Source organism: Procambarus clarkii, chromosome 52 (assembly GCF_040958095.1).
Source record: "Procambarus clarkii isolate CNS0578487 chromosome 52, FALCON_Pclarkii_2.0, whole genome shotgun sequence".
NCBI lineage: Eukaryota > Metazoa > Arthropoda > Malacostraca > Decapoda > Cambaridae > Procambarus > Procambarus clarkii.
In genome coordinates, this window is record NC_091201.1 from 26,602,329 (window position 1) to 26,619,145 (window position 16,817).

General features: G+C 36.8%; 1 protein-coding gene across 4 annotated transcripts in view; it reads left to right on the forward strand.

Annotated features, from left to right (window-relative positions):
* LOC123763619 (carboxypeptidase D) overlaps positions 1-16,817 on the forward strand; it is a 51,966-nt gene that overhangs the window by 2,040 nt on the left and 33,109 nt on the right. For 2 of the 4 annotated variants that reach the window (XM_045750848.2, XM_045750849.2), the window contains exons 2-10: positions 345-574; positions 1,726-1,895; positions 2,118-2,279; positions 2,808-2,958; positions 3,738-3,820; positions 4,076-4,789; positions 6,275-6,407; positions 14,880-15,031; positions 15,554-15,745. In XM_045750848.2, coding sequence (XP_045606804.2) covers positions 345-574; positions 1,726-1,895; positions 2,118-2,279; positions 2,808-2,958; positions 3,738-3,820; positions 4,076-4,789; positions 6,275-6,407; positions 14,880-15,031; positions 15,554-15,745 — 1,987 coding nt within the window. The remainder of the gene's footprint in view (positions 1-344; positions 575-1,725; positions 1,896-2,117; positions 2,280-2,807; positions 2,959-3,737; positions 3,821-4,075; positions 4,790-6,274; positions 6,408-14,879; positions 15,032-15,553; positions 15,746-16,817) is intronic. The other 2 variants (XM_045750850.2, XM_069304526.1) reach the window with 1 other exon arrangement.

A 16,817-nucleotide genomic window follows, 5' to 3' on the forward strand; every position in this document is an offset into this window, starting at 1 on the left:
TTTTTTTTTTTTTTTTTTTTTTTTTTTTTTTTTTTTTTTAAGGTGCAATGGTGCCACAAATTCTTCAGATTATATATAAAATTAGGATCTTTGATATTATTGGGTAATAACCAGTGGGGGGGGAAAAAAATGACAAGCCACATGCTAAAGATTAAACTTTAACTTCTGGGCCCGTCGGAAAAGAATCTTTCATTACATTCAATGCTTTATTTTTGTAATAGTTAAAATAGTTTTTTTGCTATATAAAAAATTGCATAAATGGATGTAAAGTTCATTTTTAAAGTACCAGTACATGTGGTCAATCATTTCTCATTTTTACAAGTATCTTTTGTTTCTCATTTCAGGAAGGAATGTGCGAGGGCTATTCCAGATCAGGCCGCGAAAATGCTAACGACGTTGATTTAAATAGAAATTTTCCTTCGCAGTGGAATTTCCCATCTGAACGTGAATTGTATAGTAAACGTGAACCAGAAACTTTAGCTGTCATGAGCTGGATTTTAAATAATCCTTTTGTATTGTCTGGTAATCTTCATGGAGGCTCGGTAGTTGCCAGTTATCCATTTGATGATACAAGGTGAGTTCTTGGTTTATTTGTTAAGGTTTATCAACATATTGATCCACCTTAACCACTGCACTGTGCAAAGCACCTTAGGCGCTCTGAGAGTTGCTATTTTTATTTTTTAATTGTGCTATATTTTAACGTTTTTTCATTACTGTGTTTTGAAATGGAAATAGTTGAGTTCGGAAACATTTTGACATTAACGTGACCTAAACATTTATAAAAACAAATATATATCCTTGACAATTGCACTAAAAAGTTTTTGCTACAACCAGGTGTCCAGTGCAGTGGTTAATGCTTATGAAGTGGGTTTTGCAGTGTTGCTTTTATTACATTTTTGTGCTTTTATTTATCCTCGTTCAAACACAAAGTGCAGTACTGTGTAGTACTGTATTTTCTTCCTCCTTTGAACTTGGTAATTTGGAGGTTACTGTCAAAGATTGGTAATCTGAATCATATGGGGGATCGCCCACATTTGAGTTGAACATTCGACTTGGCCAAATTTCTTGCCAGAATGTCCCAAAATATTTTTTTACCTCGACCTAGTTTTGTCCCCCTCCCCATTTACCCATGTATTTTCATAAACCATGAAAATGCATGAGTAAGCACTTGTCCTGCTTACTCCTGCCATTGACCTCCCCCCCCCAAAAAAAAAAAGAGAATCATTAGGGTTACCAGAATTTGGATTACAAAGATCTTACAGCACATAGAATTTCTATCTCAAAAACTGTGTCCATCCTTGACTGTCACATTTTTAGTGGTTAGAAGTTTGCCACTACATGATACAGTAGCTGTGTTAACAAATTATACTTCTTGATTTGCTTTTTACTGTAAACTTCAAATAAAGCAAAAGGCACATTTTGCTGACAAATTGTGCAGAATAGTTTTTTCTTTGCTGTATATATATAACAATGTTCTTGGGACCACAGAGCTGCACTTCATAGAAATTTATTTTGGGAAAAATCCATCTTATTTCCTTGAGGTTCTTTCTGACAGATAATTTCTATAGTACTGTAATGTTTAATTAAACCTCTATCCTCTAGACCCGTTTTGATTGTTATTGAATTGGGTTTATTTTTTATATGTATGAATTAATGACGGTATGCATTTTGAAAAATTGATTGATCTAGTAGTATTAGTAGTTATAATTTAATTGTTTCTTTTAGCTTTCACAGAGTGTGTTGTTATGAAAGCAAGACCCCAGATGATAAACTGTTTCGGTACCTAGCAACAGTGTATGCCTCGAACCATCGCACCATGCCAAGGGGAAATCTGTGTCCAGGAGATAATTTTCCTGGAGGTATCACTAACGGTGCCAATTGGTATGATGTTGAAGGCAAGTTTCATGTACTGTATTAACTTATTTGATTGTTGAAAGTAAGTGGTTGAAAAAGAAATGGATTGAGAAAATTCTTGCTTAGTCTTAATCCCATTACAGTATTAACAAACCCTTTTATGAAGTAACTAACAAAACGTATGCAGAATTATTTCGGGTGCTTTAATTTACATGCCACTTGTATACTAATTTTGTATTAATAGTTCTTATAAAATTTTGCAGGAGGAATGCAAGATTTTAATTATGTTTATGGATCGTGTGCTGAAGTAACGTTTGAGTTGTCATGTTGTAAATATCCATTGGCATCTAGTCTGCCACTGGAGTGGATTAACAATCGAGAGTCGCTAATGGCTTTCATGGAGACGGTTCATATGGGCGCTAAAGGTAAGGATGTCAAGATAACAATGTTCTGGCTGTTTAGTTCTTTTATAGTAATATAAGAGGCTTCCCCTATAAGCTGTCTTTATTGACAAAGAATGTTACTGTACTGTAGAGTTTACACTTGACGACACACGACAGGATACTGTAGCAACAATGTCGTCTTGAAGTGTTGGGGATGGCTAGCCCCAAGCATCTGGCCTCCAATCTTGGACACACACATGCACTCTGTTATTACAGACATGGAAATAGTTTTCCCCCCAAAACAAATTTGTTATTACAGTACGTACTGTGTGCACAATATCTTGCTGTAGATGGTGTTCCTAAAACAGTTGTTGCTATTTTCTAGTCTTGCTAATAATTTTTGGTCCTGTATACAAGGCTGTTCTGGGGAATTGGGATATTGGGACAGATTTTAGTAGAGGATAACGGTAATGTTACTTGTACATTTGATTAATAGTGTTAAGTCATTTTGCTTTTCTTCAGTAAAGAAGAATAATTCTTATCAGTAAAGAATTGCTCATTGATTTGAAGGTGTTGTGAAGGATGCTGATACGGGTGAAGCACTGGAAGGTGTGTTGGTGAGTGTAGCGGAGCTGAACTACAACATAACGACTTCCAATCGAGGCGAATATTGGAGATTACTCATGCCAGGAAATTATACTCTAGTGGCTAAAGCTGTTGGGTATGTGCAGTATCATAGAGCTTTTTTGTGTTCAAAGTTTAGCTCAAATATTGTTATAAAACTTAATGTAATGATAGTCATTACATATACAATTTAATAAAATCTCATGTCATGTTCCATAGCTAATGAATGCAAATCAAATGCCTTTTCTTTGTATATATACCTAGGATACATGTTAATCTTGATAGGTCTTACGTGGAACAAGGGGCCCCAAGTAAGAATCGCTAGTCAACTATATGAATTTCCTAAAAATCCCTAGAATTAGTTGAGGCACTCGACTACACTTGGGAAAGCGGAGACTCCTGTAGGAGTTGAACAGAGGAGGAAATTATCAGGAGAAAGCACCAAGTCATTATGACTGTATAGCATTGGGAAGGGGTCGGGATAAGGATTTGGAAAAGGATGGGGGGGAAAGAAATGGTGGCCCAACTTCTTGGACGGTCTGGGATTGAACACCGACCTGCATAAAGTAAGACCGTCACTCTCTCCAGCCAAAGCAGTTGTACAGGAGTTCAACAGCAACTAGAGAAATGATTGATAAATATCCAATTCTGTCTGATAAAATTAAATTTGTTCAGAAATTGTATGTGGTTCAAAATAGGATGAAAAGATCTTGAGTACAGTAGACGTGAGTAATATTTTTATGAAGGTGTGAAGAAACTATAGTGAGTATACTTTTAATCCTGACTTTAGAGGGGCTGAAATAGCTATGGCATTTTAGGTTGCAATAAAACATTTAATTTGAAACAATTTTTTTTAACTAATTGTAAATGTTTCAGATATGACACGGCAAGGAAGGCAATTAGCATTGTTGAAGGCACGGTGTCTCGTGTCGATCTAAGAATGAAAAGAAATACTGAAGGTGCGTGGGTGAATGTTACCTAGAGTGAACAAGTAACTACTTGTTATATAGTTCCTTTTTTTTTTTTATTCATTGAACTTTTTTTCCCCATAAACTATTACTGTATATTTTAAAATTTCATATGATTTAATACTAAAAAGTGTTTTAATCTTTGATCTAATTAACATCTACTTACATAAATAACACCAGTGTGTGAAGTCTTTTAAAGGTGCCTTAATTTTTCAATGATTTGAGTTTTTTGTAATTAATTTTCAGTTCAGCAGCAGTTTAATGAGACTTTAACAAAAGTTCAAGGTGGGGCATATGAGAATCGTATAGAGAAAAATGATCAAATTGCTCGACAAAGAAATGTAAGAGAAGATGGTTTGAATACCAGGGAAGTTAAAACTGAAATTAGTTCAAGAACATTTCCTAGATCTTCTTCAAATGTATCTGAAAGGGCCGATATCAAATCGGAATTATCTGCGACTTCTTTCAGCCCAGAGATATCTATGACATCTAATTTTCAAAGTATTGGTTCCAATGAAGTTACTGGAACTGTAAGGGTTACGGATACAGTGAAGTTGTCCAGAAGCCCACCGCTGAATATTACTATAGGTAATGAATCTGGGGCCAGCAATGCACCTATAGTAGTAACCATCTCAAACATACAGTCTGAGAATGCATCTACAACTCTAGGTCTGTTTAAAATTAATCGTGATGGTCAGCTTGCTAATTTTAGCGAGTCCAGTACCAAGAATGTTGACCAGCATGAAACCAAGAAGGATGGAACACTTGGAAACATAAGTAATGATCAACCTTCAACATGGAGCAGTGATCGTTCCTCAACCATGCATTATACCCTCCCCTTGGCAACAAATTCTGGCCAGCCATCAAATGAAAGTGTTGACTACGACACCTTGACCAGAAATTCAACGTGGTTTACTGACGGCTCAAATGGCGTAAGCCTGATTACTCAAAATTATTCATGTGAGTTTGTGGTGTGTAGGCTGTGATGTGGCTTTATTTTTGGGAAGGAGTGCCGCTTTATATATTTTGAATTGTGTGGGTTTTCATTGCACTGTGAAGAGAATATTTCTACACCTGGTTGTTAAAGCTTTGCACAGTTTCCACCCAGTTTAAGGACCTCTGATTTTGTTCTGCTGGATTTAACAGCCATTATGAGAAAAGTACTCTATTTGGATCCTTACTCGCAAAGTCAATTACTATTAAATATGTGAAGGGAGGTATTTGTTACATCATTTTCACTAAGGCAAGCTTAGCTTTGTTGGGAGGGGGGTGCTAAAAAATTACTCTTAATTATTACCAACCTTTATATACCTCTGAGTTGGTGAATAGAGCCCATGTAAGTCATTAAATTGGAGTGGATACTTTGCTGTACTGGGTATATCTTGTTGTAGCAACTTTGGCTACAATGGGAAATCGACAGCTAACCCTCTCTGTCATTGAGTTTTTGTGTGCAGCTTTGGCTATTTGTGGATAACTACTGTATGCTAGTATTTTTGTAAGTGTTTCATGGAAAATTATTTTCATCCAACATTTCATTGCTTGACAAATTAGTAAGTACAGGTAATAAAGCACAATTATACCACTTCATCAGACGTGCACACTAAGGCTAAAGCAGTGTGGTCACACATGAGTATGCACTCTTGTGCATGCACACATGCACTTATTACTCGATCCAATTCATTGTTTCTTGCTTACATTTGCTTTTGGATATTACTTTTGTTTTAGAAAACCAGTTCTTTACCATACAAACCATTAGTGTTGTGTCTCTTTGGCCTCATTTTGTAAATTATGTAAAAAAAAATTTGTGTGGTTTGTGACATGTGTATCTGTGCCTATTTTTTTAGTTCTGCAAGACAAATTTAAGGGTAAAGTAATTTAAAGTGTTATTCTCAAGATTTCTTATTTGTAATTTGTGTTTTTATGTGTGTGTTCAGTACATGTAGGCAAAAACTGTGGGTTAAAATAGTTCATTTACATAGCTTATGCAGTAAACTTCTTTTCTATATAGCTAATAGTAAGACCAATTTGGTGCAGTAACACAAAAGAAATAATTTGCATCAGAGTGAAAGAAATGGTGCTAGAGTGGTAATTCACTTGCCCTTGGGTCTGGTTTATATATAAATTGCCCTTTTAAATTTTGTTTTCAATTATTAAATTTTTTTTTAAAGCCTAGTTCATCATGTGATGCCTTACATTAAAATGTCACATGCATTACAGTGTGGCATTTAACACATTTTTTAATTTTTCCAGAATGCTTCATAATTATCATCCCTTGCCCTTTTGACATGCACAGTTTGCATCCATTTGTAGAATAGTGATCCTATTACATTCAAAACCTATGTAGACAAATGGCACTATACTACACTAAATTAAATATGATCATTTGTAATGACCATTATCTAAAATTGTCAATTCTCTAAGTGATTATTTGCATGTTTTGGGCAGCTCTTGGTTCCACCACCCCGAAGAACGTTGCCAATGAGACGGTAGAGAAGAGTTCAAGCACTGTACCACCACCCACAACACAGCAGCTGAAAGGACCAGAAGTGGAAGGATTTACTTCTGGGCCTGAATTTTGGTAGGAAAGGATTTCAGTTTACCCTTTTTGTAATTAAACTAATGCATTTACTTGGTAAAAATTATTTTAACCCTTAAAGTGAGGTTGTTTCACACTGACTGGGGAAAACTTCATACTTGGAATGATTGGAAGAATTGTGCCTCCTAATCGTGGAAACTTTGATGTTAGCTTTAACTTGAATTCCACTTATCTGCCACTAGAAGAAAAGCTTCTTGTATTGACGAATGTCCTGACTTCTGGGATGAGCGTGTCTTGTTTTCCGACCGTCCCCCGCAGCCGCTTGTCTCTAGATAGTATTCTTGGTGACTGATACTTTTGATATCGTTCGCCTTATGCATTTCTGTTCTCGTATTGGCATCCTTCGTGATATATAGTGCCCTCTGATTATACCGCACATTTGATGGTGCTACATAGCCTATACTAAAGGTGCTATACTAAATATTACGAATTCCATTTCAATGTTTCCGATTGCATTGATAAATTTTATTTTCATATTTTTATTTTTTTATTGAATTATTTTGTGACATTGTGTTGTTGGAATTGAGCTGTGTTGTTTACTTTACCGTTCATTTCGTAAATATAAGTCTAGATGCCACACCTGTGACAGGTAAAACTGCTTTTCTTGAAAAACAGTGCCATCTGTTGCATGTAAGAGCAACACACATGCTATACTAAATGTTACAATCCCATTTCAATGTTTCTCAGCAACGCACATGCATTGCCGAGCCACAGCAACTTGTGGCCGGGTACTGCTAGTAGTAAATATGTACCTGAAAATTTGATGGCTGTTGTGCATTGCACTCTGGGAATGTTCAGTAGTTGGTCTAGAAAATACAGTATGATGTAATGATTGCCAGTCCACTTTCTCCATCAGACAACCTGAGGGTGGAAAGGTGGGGTGCAAGAGCTAAAGCTCTCATGCAGGTGAATACAAATAGGTGAATAAGAATATACCTGCCTAAAATGAGATGTGTAATTTACTTCTCGGTGTATATACACCAAGTGAGTTCAGTTCAGTTTTGCACTATGTTCAGGGTTAAAGTATTCTTGCTGGTCAGTCAATAAGTTAGTGGTGGCCTTAATGACCCAACTGCAGTTGATGGGTCTTGAGCCCAACACTAAACTGACATAAGGCTACAGGAATACAGTAGAACCAAATTTGTTTGTATATATTCTTATAAAAAGTGAAGTGTGTTTGTAGTTTTTGTATTTAAAGTCGTATAGTTGTGTATGTGAATTTTACTGTCTTTGCTTCAAATGCATCTCAAATACATTACTAATCTGTTGTCTTTGTTCACTTCAGCAATGCCTTGTCTGCAACAGTGTGTCACAAACGTGTGGCTTAACATACAACGGCAACTCTTGACCAGACTAAGGGTGTACTTTTAAAATACTTAAACTGGGTGTATCCCTTGCTATATATATAATTATTGAACACTCGCATGATTGACACTCGCATGATTGGCAGCAGAAGCTACACTCTCGTGTAAAGTCATTCATTATGGTCATCACCATATTTAGGTTTTGCATTCAAACAGCCTGGTGATAATGCAACTAACCCATGCATAGTTATCGGTAACTACTGTAAAGATTACTGCAGGTTCTGTTGCAAACACAAACACCTTTTGCAGAGTTTGGAAGTATGGGAGCCAAACTATGCATGAAATGTCTGGCAGTAGAATTACAAAAAATTGGCTATTGACATTACAGATGAATCTTGGTGTACATTTGTTTGTAGTTTTATGACTAAAATACAAATGGAAAGCATAAAGTCCTGACAATGATTTAGAGAAGAGGTGAGAGTAGGTTTTATTTGTAGATTAAATCCTGCTGAACCTAACTTTGCTAAACCCATCCCCACTTAATTTAATACATTAATAAAGCCTTGCAGGTAAAAACCCATGCATTATGCGCACCGAAAGCGTTTATTAAGGAAAACAAAATAAGGGGCACAATATTTTGTGCAAGTGTATATGTATATACTGTATATATTTTAAGTATTTTAGTTGCATTTTATTAGCGTTTCTGTTGATTTTAGCTACATGTTTTCTGCATTCCCAATTAAAGGATAAATGTGGCATTTCAGTCATAAAGCACATTGATATTGAATAGAATTAAGAAAAATTCACTTGCTGCCCCTTTTCCAAAATAATTAAAAAGTATAAATGGTAACACAAAGTATAAAACATCTCTTGTCTTCATCTCCCTGATCTCGGCCCACCTTCACCTCGCCTTCTCCTTTTTTTTTTTTTTTTTTTTTACAAGCGTGTGTATGATTTTATAAAAGCCTAAATAGACAAAATGTTGTTTACAGTTATATAGTATAGAAACTCCCAAGAGAAGATGATGTATTTGTATCGAAGCATAATATTTGTACTCGGAGAACCTTTTTAAATTATGATATTTGGTTTTGAGATTTTCTGTTTGGAGTATTTGACTTTGGTCATGTATATATATGTTTTGGACTAGCCAGGTACACCTCAAGAAATTGTATAATGTAGATTTCAATAATTTTTTTGTTTTTAGCTTTTTGATTTTAGATGTACATTTTGTACAGTAATGTGTTAATGTTTTTAAAAAAAAAAAATTTTGGAGCAATATTTTGATAATTCATTTAATTTGTATTCTATATATTAAAACAAATCTCATTGAATTACCTAACAGTTGGTTATTGAAAATGCTATTTATCTTGTTTTGTCTTCCATACTTTTCCTCTAAATTATCCTGCATCTATTGAACACAGTCAAATTAAAACCCTCATATGGTGGATATAGAGAACTTTATCAGAGTTCCAACTCTTGCTCTTGAGTCCTAAACCATATTCTCCAAAGATAATGGTATTCACATTTCAGAGTAAAATCAATGGATTGTGAATGAAAACTGTCAATTTAATATTGAAAAGTAAGCATGCAATTAAAAAAAAAAGGTGGGGGGCTCATTGACTTCCCTAAAATTATCTTATGGTCATATACCTTTTTTTGTTTATTTTTAATATAAAACAATATTTAGGGAAATAAATCGGTAAGCCATCTTGACGGAGCAAAACTCGTCACGTTCAAAATTAATCCTTCAATCAAGCGTCACTTCCAGTGATGTATTAGAGTACTGTGATTTAAAACTCCTGCAGATACATGAGGGTTGGCATCTGCTTTCTAAGGCCTCCATTAAACATAGGAAAAATCTTGAGGAAAAAAAAATTGTGGGCACTCCTCCCGGGTACTAACACAGCATCTACGAGTGACGGCAGCAGCTTGTGTTGCCACCATGCAACTCTTGCACACAGCATCACTTGATTAAATAAGTAACTGCAATTATTTATTGATTGTGGCAAGACCCTGAAGGTGATCAGGATCATGTACGTGGTTCAGATGTTGCCTGCATCAGGTTTACTACGTGTAGTGCGAGGCTCGCAGCATACAGCTGCAGTTTGGTGCGACGGAACCCCGTATTCCATTGGTAAATGAACATGTGAAAAATGATTCTGATAATGGCAGCATTTTTGCTAGTGTTAGCGATGTGCGTAGTATAATGGGAGGCATTTTACTTTGTCGGGTGCCGTCAGCTACTTTCGAGTCTGTGGCCTTGCTGTCCTTGGATCAATGGTTACGTGATTATCACACTCGCTAGAACTGCTTGGTGGTTTGCCACAGTTCGTAAACGTTGTTGTGTATAATATGCAAATGGCTTGATAATGGCAAAAATGGTAGTTTTTTGTCCAAATAAGAATATACAGTACAGTGATTGTGTACATATTAGCAACATGTATTAGTTTCGATGTACTGTACCACATTTTTATAGTGGAAATTTCTCAAATTATGCACTATTGCTTAAAAAAAAAAAAAGTGACACTGAAGATAGTTACAGTACTAATATATTCATGGCAACTTCCACTGTGCTCCTGTCCCAGGTGAGCTCCTTGGGGCATTTACTCGAACACTCTTGACTCTCGTTTTCATCGTAACATTTCATCTCTCCATCAAAGTAAAGCTATGTAATTGCTTTTTATTTAATTTACCCGAGATCGGTGGGCACATTTTGGCAATATTAACCTTTCGACTGCATGTATCAACCATGGTCGTTTCATTGGTGGTGTGTACATCAACCAGGGTTGATTTTAGGGGTTAGCACAAGATTTAAATCTCCCATGGGTATATAGGACTTGCATCTGCTTTTTAAGATTTGCAGTATAAAGGCGTCATTTTGGGAAAAAATTGTCTCCCTTTCCTGGGTGAGAGGGCCTCGATACTAACACAGAAACCATAGGTTGTACATGCAATGGCAACTCGCATCACCGATATGCAAGTCATGTCTTCAGCGTCACTTGATGTAATAATATATCTGCAATTATTTATTGATGGTAGTGCTATAGAAGACCCAGACTGTGATGAAGATTTTGTTCAAAGTTCAGATGTTGGTAAATGGAAGAATGCAGATGGGGCTTCATTATAAAGCATCCAACCTTCATTTGTACTTACTCTACTCATCATGCCATCTACTAACCTCGAGAAATCTCTCTCGTACTCGCTGACAATCGGGTTGAAATGGATTGAGAGCTACAGAAATAGACTACAGGAAGAACTGGAGGAGGCTATGGATCTACTTCCAACAATGAGGTTACCCAAAGTAGATACTCGGAGACAAACAGGAATGTGGCACTCCTGGACTGCGGCATTGCTGGACTGCCAGTCACTTATTTTTTTATGAAACCCGGGTGTCAAACTCTAATCGGAGTTATATTCTTGATCCTTTTCATGCCCTTGTCAGCCAATTCATAGGGAAATCGACAAGCTGTGAGAATGGATTTCCACCTCATTTGGACCACTCAACCTGGCAGTTTTTTTTCCCAAACCACCACCCATGCTTGCATGTTAAAAGGGTAAATCACTATGTCCTAAAAAGGGCCCAACTTCCATGAGATAGACAACACTAAGGTATAAAATGTATGACGTTTGCTCCCAGACCCAAGGAGGAACAAATGGCCTCAATAGGCATGGGTTAAAGGAGCATTTAGAAAAGGGTTGGAGGTTCTATAACAAAGAAGGCCTATTCTATAAATTTATTGAAAATAAATAGCAGATAAAAGATAAAATTCAGAGGTTAAAAATGAAGAGATTCACGTAGAATGAAAAGGAAATGTGTGAAATGCCACATGAACAGTTCCAAAGTGTGTTTGTGCAAAATGAAGTTTTTACAGAACCAGGCACAATAAGAATTTCAGAGTAACAGAGTACATAGAAATGTCTCTATACAAAGTGGAAAACATTGTGCAAGGAACTAGGTGGGAACAAAACAGATGGCCCAGATGGAGTTTCACCTTGGGTTCTGAAACTATTCTCTATGCTCTTCGTCTCATGCTTTCTCATTGTCAATCTTCCTTTCTGGTTGTCGTTGACTCTCGTAGTGCCCTCTTGGCTCTAGGGTCCTTTAATCCGCTCCATCCAGTGGTTGTCGAGATTCAACATTGGCTGTTTCTTATTTCTAGTAAATTTAAGTCAGTTGAGTTGCTGAGTTCCAGCCGTATTGGTGTTTCTTTAAATGAGCATGCGTTTCTTTAAATGAGCATGCAGACACTGCCGCTAGGGAAGCTGTCCGCTCTTGTCCCATCTCCCGTAAAGGTATTACTTATTCCGACTTTTACCCAGTTATTCATTCCTCCATCCATACCCATTGGCTTGATTGTTGGTCTTCTGTTACTGGTAACAAATTGCATACTCTAAGGGTAGTGTGTCCTCATGGCTTTCCTCCTACCACCACAACTGGCGATGGGGAAACTGCTCTGATGCGGTTGTGTATTCGCCATACACACTTAACTCACGGTCACTTAATAGAGCGCCGCCCTGCTCCTTATTGTCCAAATTGTATTGTCCCTCTTACAGTTGTGTATATCCTTGTTGAATGTCCTGACTTCCAGGACGAGCGTGTGTCTTGCTTTCTGACCATCCCTCATGGTTGCTTGTCCCTTGATAGAATTCTTGGTGAATCGGATACTTTTGATATCATTCGCCTTATGCATTTCTGTTCTCGTATTGGCATCCTAGGGGATATTTAGCGCCCTCTGATTATTCCGCATATCGATGGTGCTACATAGCCTTCCCGGTTTGGTGCCTTCTTTTGATAATTGCTTAATTGTGTTCTGAAAGACTACACATCTAAGCTGACCATTGGAAAAGGATACATTGGAAAAGGCTAATATTGTTCCAATGTGCAAATAACGGTTGTAGAGAAGACTTTTTTTTTTTTTTTTTTTTTTTTTAATTAGGCCTTTATCATTGACAAACATAGCAGTCAAAACACTAGAAAAAATAATTAAAATAAATGGATTGAACACCTAGAGAGAAATGATATAATAAAACAAACTGCACGGTTTTGCTCAGGAAAATCCAATGTAACAAATTTTAGTTTCTATGATAGTTCTCTTCATCCCTCCTCCCCCCCTCCCCCATCCAATTGCAAATCCTTATGCTTGATCCCTTCCAAGTGCTATATAGTTGTAATGGCCAAGTGTCTTCCCCTCTTCTATAACTACCTTGCAGTTACTTTGCAATGATTTCGAGGCTCAACGTCCCTGCGGCCTCCAGGTTGCGGGAATAGTCAACCAGACTTTTGGATGCGGCTGCTAGCAGCTTGATGTATGAATCACAGCCTGGTTGATAAAGGTGCTCAGTGATAGTCAGACATTTTACAGTAAAGAGATGGTTGGGTTGACTGCATTTTTCTGCCTCTTGTGGGGGATTGGAGGGGCAGGGGAAAGGAAGGGAATTATTAGGGGGAAAGCGCCAAGCAATTACAACTATATGTGGGGGGGGGGGGGGGAACTTTTGACAGTTTCCCACCTAAGCGCTTATTATAGAAACTGGAACGTGTTGGAGGAGTGACTGTGAGACTTCTGACATGGATGAAAAATTAACAGGAAAAAAAAATGAGTCGGTAATCGGTAAAAACAAGTGTTGCCAGCTGAGTACCACAGGGTTCAGTTCTAGCATTCACTGTCTTTACAAATAATATACTATAAGGAATTCAGAATTATATGAACATGTTTGCTGATGATACAAACTATAGGAAAGATAAGAAACTTAGGTGATTGTCATGCTCTTCAAGTGACCTGGACAAAATAAGTCTATGGGGCAACACTTGGAAAATGGAATTTATTGTGAATAAAAGACACGTTATGGGATGTAGAATAGAAGAAAATAGATCACACATAACATACAAATTATGTGAAAAAGCTTTAAAGAGTTTTGATGGAGATGTAGGTTTTTTCTGGATAAATAAGTCACCTGATGATCACAAAGAACATCGTGCGAGAAGCATATGCTATGCTTTCCAACTTTAAAATTCCTTTTAAATACACACATGGCAAAAAAATCCACGATCTTTGTGAAACCCAAGTTGGAATATATAGCAGTTGTATGGTGCCCATATCTCAAGAAGCACTTAATAAATTAGAAAAGATGCAAAGACATGCATGTAAATGACTTAAAACTGAAACTCATGAACTGAAATTAAGCTGCTTCAACATTTTGAGAGATCAATCAACCAGGGTGGGTAGGAGTGCCCCGAATATACATAGATAAAATTGATCTGTGAAAATAACTACTGTATTTGATGCATGATTTATTTGTGTTTCAAACTGGAAATACAAATTTTGTACAGGATTTCTTAATCATGCAGTCCTCTTCTGGTTTCTCAAAATTAGAAAAAAAGGACCAAGGAACGTCAGACTGTCCTGAATTGCATAAAATGGACAGTTGGTCCTTATTTCGATCTTGCCTGGAAAACGGACAGACTTTCTCGGTCACTGTCCTCATATTGAATTTAGTTTTGGGAATTCTGCCCTTTTGGAACTTGGTCCTGCTCACATTTACAGAGGACCACCTGAGAAAATACAGGACCCACATGGGAGAATATTTGGTAATCACCCGCTGCACTTGAGATGCAACTGTGAAACTGGGGTACACACCCTGGAAATTATAGAACACAAAAAATCTCTCTTTATAAATTCCATTGATTTCATTGTATTTTATCATTTAATGTATCTTTTTGTATTTTTACATTAGTTTAATTCACATACTCATGTCATATCAGTTAATTCATCAGTACTGTACAGTATTGTTTGCTGTTTTGTCATTTATCAAATTCTTTAATTTGCTTAATGAATGAATGATGGATGGATAGATTAAGGAAGTAAATGAGAGTGAGTAAGTAGCTTGTGTGTGGACAACACACAAGTGGTAGGAAACAAGGCTTGGTAGTAGCAGTTTAAGAGGACTACTTAAGAGGGAGTCCATGTTTGACACATTGTGGCAATTCATGAAAATAAATTTACACCTGGAGGGGTTATGGGTCTGGCTCTTATGTGATGTTGTTTAGTGTGGAAAGTGTAGTGAAAGGATGGGTGTCATTTTACAATTTTTTTTTCCCATATACTCTTATCTATACAGTATTTTATAAGGATGTTATTTTTCTCCATAGGTATCACCATTACCCAGACCTTGAAGCATTCATGCGGAAATTTGCCAAAAAATACCCCAACCTTGCACGACTGTATTCCATAGGATCAAGTGTTCAAGGCCGGGAATTATATGTCATGGAGATATCTGATAATCCTGGAATTCATGAACCTGGTGAGTATAGGATTTATTTTTTTTTTCTAATCAACACTAAATATACCTGTTAACAAAGTTGCAGCTGGTTCTCAGATAACAAAAGTTTTCTTTTTACCTGATTTACCTGAGGGGGCTACTAACCCTAATGGCCTCGATAGGGACATGAAGCCGGCAGCTTGTCGAGGGTCTCGCCATTTGCTTTGATTTTCCCTGCCTTTTTATGCAGTGATTTAGGTTTGCTGGTGAATAATGATATTAAAGACTGTTTCAAGTCCAGTACAAAGTTTAAAAAAAGATTCTTAGAATTATCATTAATTCATGAAACAGACGTGGTAGGAGTGTAATTTTATTTAAAGATGTATGAACAATATTTAAAAACAAATTACTGTATCTGTTGTAAATATTTTGAAAGATTTGCTGATTTTACTTTGTTATAGGGTAATTATTTACTTATAAAACTGTTGTATGTATTATGCTGAATTTCCATAAATAAATTTGAACTGTTCCCGATGTTCTGGTGTATTTTATTTCTGTTTACAGGTGAGCCCGAGTTTAAATATATTGGAAACATGCATGGAAATGAGGTGATTGGACGTGAAACATTGTTGTTGTTGATTCAGTACCTGCTGGAGGGGTATGGCACGAATGAACGTGCCACGAATATTGTTAACACCACCAGGATTCACATTATGCCCACCATGAACCCAGATGGATTTGAAGCTGCTAATGAAGGTAGGTTTCTTGTTCACATACAGTTTTGTATTGATATTAGTACCATGTATTGTTCAATGCCTAAGGAAGCACTTGTAAGCTACATTATTCCACTTGTATTTGACATGATTTACTTTGTTCTGATGGAAACAAGATGCTGTATAGAACACAGAGAAATCACAAGATACTGTATATATTAATGAGAAAATCAAGTGGAGCTATTAGATGGTTCAAACCAGCGACCAACGAACTACCAGCCCACCACCTCCACCACTGTAACTTATACCAGGTCAGGGTGGTACTGTGGTGGAGGTTGAAGCCAGCAGGTCGTTGGTCACAGATTTGAGTCGCCTAAGAGCTCCAGTGGATTTTTTCATGCTGTTTATTATTATGGTTTTGACAATTCAATAGCGAGTACTGTACAGAGGAGCCATGGTACTTGAACGGGTCCCAACTTCAACAATTCGGCACTCGAATGCTGTATTCATGCTCGGTTATTGACCATTTGCTCGACACTTAAACACAGACTTGCATTACAGACAAGTCAGTTTCCAAGTGACTGTCATTCAGTGCACACTCCACTAAATTTCTCTGTAAACTTTCTTGTGTTTTCTTGGATATTTTTCATATTCTTAGCATAAATAAGTCACTACAGTGCCTAACCTAGTTAGTGATAAGATCCAAACAAAAAGAAAATTAGTTAGAACCATGATAGAGATGGAAAAAGATGAACTCATAACAAAATATAAAAGTGGTTCCCGCGTGTCTGCTCTTGCTGTCAAATTTGGCATGCCTAACTTCTTCTTGTGTATGTGTGTATAAATCATGAAGAAATTAACATAAGGTGTATAATTTGACAGTGTAGTCCAGGAAGGAAAATGAGTGAATGAAATACTTAAGCACTTTTATGTTTATGAACGTATCATCTGAAGTATGAGTGTTACAGTTCTGTGGAGGGAGAGATATACAGGCAGCAAGGATACATATGAGGCAAAAGCAATGTCTTTGTAATATTGATTTATGAACATAAGAACAAGAGGAAGCTGCAGAAGGCCTAATGACGAATGGCTGCGAGTTCCAGGCCGCAACATCC